This window comes from Mchenga conophoros, linkage group LG16, assembly GCF_057382185.1.
Source record: "Mchenga conophoros isolate Kocher_MC1m ecotype Shallow Benthic linkage group LG16, M_conophoros_male_GT1.1, whole genome shotgun sequence".
Taxonomy (NCBI): domain Eukaryota; kingdom Metazoa; phylum Chordata; class Actinopteri; order Cichliformes; family Cichlidae; genus Mchenga; species Mchenga conophoros.
The window spans coordinates 5,763,866-5,768,971 of record NC_140541.1 but is presented as its reverse complement, the minus strand read 5'-3'; the positions used below and the strand labels follow the sequence as shown (position 1 = coordinate 5,768,971).

General features: G+C 39.3%; 1 protein-coding gene across 1 annotated transcript; it reads left to right on the top strand.

Moving 5' to 3' along the window:
- Positions 1–2,610: 2,610 nt before the first annotated feature.
- Positions 2,611–3,624, top strand: LOC146556144 (olfactory receptor 6N2-like). The gene has a single exon (XM_085248587.1). The coding sequence runs from the start codon at positions 2,677–2,679 to the stop codon at positions 3,622–3,624; it is 948 nt and encodes a 315-aa protein (XP_085104713.1). The 5' UTR covers positions 2,611–2,676.
- The last annotated feature ends 1,482 nt before the right edge of the window (positions 3,625–5,106 follow it).

Sequence of the window (5,106 nt, the reverse complement as noted above, 5' to 3'; positions counted from 1 at the left end):
ATTTATCAACCTAAAAAAAATAAACATTTAGCCTGATTTTATGTTACAATTAAAAAAGTGTTTGTGTTTTTATCTGAAGAGTTTGTAAATATCTGGTTTCAACTGTATGATGTTGGTGTTTGGCTTGATTGTCAGCACAAAGAGGGAGAGAGAGGAACAGAGAGGGAGAGAGAGGGAGATGGAGAACGAGGACAGAACAGAGAGGGAACAAGAGCCAGGTGAGACAGACATGTTAGTCAAATGGTTGTTTACCAAAAGTATCACCGTATCATAGGTACTCATGTATCTCGTACCTAGTGTTTCTTTTTAGGTTTGTTATTTTTCAAATTCCATATTTATTAAGTTATGCAGGCTTGTTTGCACAACAAGCCTGCATAACTTTTGCATAACTTTTGAACAAAACTCAAAACAGAGCCTATTATTCTTTCAGTCATTTCTAACACCACAGATCTGTGCATGGATGAATCACTTCTCCTCCTACCTGAAGAGGGAGGCAAAAAGATCCCAAATCTGGGCCACTATCAAAGGGTGCAACCTCCATTCCCTCTACTCCCAGGTTCAGATGGCCCAGAGCATGGGTGACTCTTAGAGACACCCATGCACCATAACAGGTTTCTTCTCTGCCTGTTTATGTAAAAGATCACTGTTGAATTGTTGGTCCTGACTAGGAAATGCTGGCCCTTCAGTACCAGACAAAAAAGCTTGAGGGCTAAGAACACCGCTGTGGCAGCACAAGAACAAGTTCTGAGCACAAGATCCATCGGGCTGGGGTCTACTGCACAAGGTAAGACCTCAGATGCAGAAAGTGTAAAGATGCCCCTGAGACAATCTAGCACATAGGTGTCAAACTCTGGCCTGCGGGCCAAATGTAATTTGGCCGGGCAGGGCATATATGGACCGCCATAACAAAGTGGCTGGCATAGTAAACAGAAACATCTGTGCCAAATATGACGTCGAAGTCCCGAGGTCAAAATGTGAGACGCCCCCTGGGGTGTTGGAGAATGACCAAGCTAAGATCCTGTGGGATTTCCAGATACAGACGGACAAAATGGTGATGGCTAACCAACCAGACATAGAGGTGGTAGAAAAGCAGAAGAAAATAGGCGTAGTGATAGTCGAAATGATAACAAATGACAGCAACATTAGGAAAAAGGAACACAAGAAGCTTGAGAAGTACCAAGGGCTCAGAGAGTTTAAGAAGATGTGGAGGGTGAATGTAACAGTAGTGCCAGTAGTAATCAGAGCACTCAATGCAGTGACTCCCAAGCTAGGCGAGCGGCTCCAGCAGATCCTGGGAACATCATCTGAGATCTCTGTCAGATGCTGTTCCTAGGAGTGCAATCATAGGAACAGCAAAGATATTGTGCAGGACCCTGAAGCTTCCAGGCCTCTTGTAGAAGACCCGAGTTTGAAGGGGGCCACCTATATTTAGGAAACTTCCCTTTTTGTTTATCTGTGTTATCTTTGTCTAATATTAACATTTGGTTTGATGACCTGAAATATTTAGGTGTGACAAAAATACAAAAAATGGGAAATCAAGAAGGGCCAAACACTTTTTACACCACTATAGTTGCCTGCAAATAGACTTACTGATTCTAATCTCCTAAGTCCTGCCATTTTCCATTGTGCAGTCTGCTTTCCTTGCCTGTTTCCTAGTTAACTTTCAAAACTTTTTGCTTGCCCATCTGAACTTTGTCCTGTGTTCCTGTAAGGAGTTCAGAATTGACAGGCGGTCACTCACTTCCCTAGAATCGTCTCATTTCCATTTAATTCAGATTTTGCCAATATTAACAGTTGCCCCATAATGCTTTATATTGTAAGGTAAAGATAATACAATACAACAATACACACAAACAATCAGGTGACCCCTATGCGCAAGCACCTGGTGACAGGAAGAAAATAAACCCCCTTTAAACAAGAAGAATCAGGCTTACGTAGGGGCAACCATCTACCCATTACCGGTTGGGGTGAGGGGAGGAAGACAGTACAAAAGTCATTCTGTAGAAGAGAGACAGAGATTAATAATAACTCTTTAAATGCAGAGTGATGTACAAGCACATAGTGAGTGAAAAGAGGTGAGTAAAGGAAAAGTGCATTATGGAAAGCCCCCAAGATTCTAGGCCTACTGCAGCATAACAAAGGGAGGATGTTGTATTACCTGATCCAGCCCTAACTGTATGCTTTGTTCTGTAAGAACTACTCCAATGTTTAACATTGGTATATGCTAAAGTCATGTGTGGTAAATTGTCGAAAAACAAGTGTAGCAGCTTACATAGACAGAAATCTATCTGTCTTCTCTTTTTGGACAGAGAAGACATATGGTTTGAAAGAGTAGTGAAAGAAGCCATTTATGTCCACTATGAGCGACCATCTTTGAACAGAGGCGGTGGCTTACGACACCAACTGTCTGCCATCTATAATCCAGTTTTGATTTACTGTGACCTTCACAGTACAATTCCCTGGTGGACAAAGCAACCTAATAAAACCTTTCACAGAGTAAGATGATTCACTGTGCACATTTGACTGATGAATGTACTCCAAGATATATTTCAAGTTCAAATACCTGTAAATGAATGAAGGAAAGACAACATAGGTTGCATATTGGTGCAGTTTTGTTTTGTTATTTGTTGTTCTTCATTAACACTGCTGGTTTTATAATTTTTTTTCAAAGTATTAATGGATGAGGTGTTAAATGCTACATATTTAACTCTAGATGGGTATGTTGAAGTTAACAAGTACAGATATGTTTATTTTTTCATTTTCTTTATATTATATAGTTTAATAATCTGCAGTAATTCTACTATTGTGTACATAATCTGGATTCATAAAAACCTTCATGAGCCGATGTACACTTTCATTGCTGCTTTGCTGCTGAACTGTGTTCTTTACAGCACAACTGTTTACCCCAAACTGCTGATTGACTTTTTATCTGAAAAACAAGTCACAACATATTCAGCCTGTCTCTTTCAGTTTTTTATGTTTTACACTTTAGGCAGTTCAGAGTTCTTTCTCTTGGCAGCCATGGCCTATGACAGATATGTGGCTATTTGTAAACCTCTGCAATATCAAACTATCATGAGTAAAACCACTGTGAGTATTTTCTTGGCTGTAGCATGGCTTGTACCTGTTTGTCACATTGCAGTCTTAACAGCTGGGAGTGCTGAAGCAACATTGTGTAACTTTAACTTAAAAGGAATATTTTGTAATAATGCAGTTTACACTCTTCAGTGTGTCAAGTCACGATTAATTACTGTATTTGGAGTAGTTGCTTTAATAGATCTTGTAATATTACCTATGCTCTTCATAGTTTTTACATACTCAAACATTTTTATCCTCACTTATCAAAGCTGTAAAGACGTGAGGAAGAAAGCTTTGGAGACCTGTTTACCCCATTTGTTAGTTTTATTTAGCTTCTCCTGTTTAAGTATCTATGATGTAAGCATAGCTCGAGTAGAATCAGATTTTCCCAAAACTGCGCGATTAATAATGACATTACAAATAGTGCTCTATCATCCATTGCTTAATCCATTCATTTATGGGCTCAAAATGAAGGAAATTTCTAAACAGCTAAAAAGATTTTTCTATCATGCTAAAATCATTTCATGTATTAACTCTGAATGCTAAGGTGCCACAATTTGTTTTGTAATAATTTTCTTGCCATCATTGAAAATGCTTTTCATTTAATAAAGTAATTCAAACTATTATTCAGAAAAGTACAGGAAAAAATAAACCATGCCGTGTTCATCTGTATTTGTAAATAAATTGAACATAATATTATTATTAAAGTGTATTGAAGTCTGTTGTTATGCTCAGTAAAATGCTCATGTGAATAGGGTTTAAGACCTATGGTTAATTACATTAACAGCTTTTGGTGACGTATTTAAATACAAATATAAATTGCCTTCTTTTATGAAAGGTGCACCAATTCCAAGATAGGTAAGAGGATAAGTAATCAAATAAACTATCAGATTAATTTTGTCAGACTTTCATATTTTATTTTGGATTTTTATAACATTATTGGTGGTTCTTATATATGCTGTGTAATAGAGATTTTCCACTAAAGGAATGGGTGGTAACACTTTATAAAACTGTGATAGCTGCAATAGCTTTATAATAACTACATCTTCCTCCCTTGTCACAAATCATGGGCCAGTGTAATTTATTGCCGTCTATCTTGAATGTGCATAAAACATTTGAAAAAGTACAATCCTAATTCCAAAAAAGTTGTCATATAAGAAAAGAATCCAATAATTTGCAGATTATTTACCACCGATTAATTATTCATAGATCACAGTAACAAACGTGTAAAATGCTTAACATGAGATTACTACTTATTTTACAATATATTAGCTCATCCTAAAAAAAGATAGGATGTGAGCAAAAAAATGGCTGGAAAAGCAATCCACCATCCATCCATTTTCTTCAACTTATCGATGGCAGAGTGATGGGGGCAGCAGCCTAAAAAGAGAAGCCCATACCCTCCTGTCCCCAGCCACCCCCAGCTTGTCTGGGGGAAAAGCAAGGCATTCCCTGGACAGCCGAGAAATATAATCTCTCCAGCATGTCTGCCCCAGGGCCTCCTCCCAGTGGGACATGCCTGGAACACCTCACCCAGGAAGCATCTAGGAGGCATCCTTGTCAGATACCTGAACCACCTCAGTTGGTTCCTTTCAATGTGAAAGGAGCAGCGACTCTACTCTGTGCCCCTCCCAAGATGCTTAAACTCCCCCACTTAAAGCAGGAACTTGTCCCTGGCACATAGTGGGCACTCCAACCTTTCCTGGCTAAGGGTCATGGCCTCAGATTTGGAAGTGCTGATTGTTATTCCCACCGCTCCACACTCGGCTGCCAACCATTCCAGTGTGAGCTGGAGGCCATCACCTGATGAAGCAAACAGAACCACATCATCTGCAAAAAGCAGAATTGAGATTCTGAGACCACCCAAGTGGGAGCCACTTGGCTATGCCTAGAAATACTGTCCATAAAAATTATGAACAGAAAAAGGGCAAAGGGCAGCCCTGGCGAAGTGCAACACCCAGGAGAAATTAATGCAAGTTATTGCCATCTATGGGGACCAAGCTCTTGCAACAGGTGTATAAGGATCAA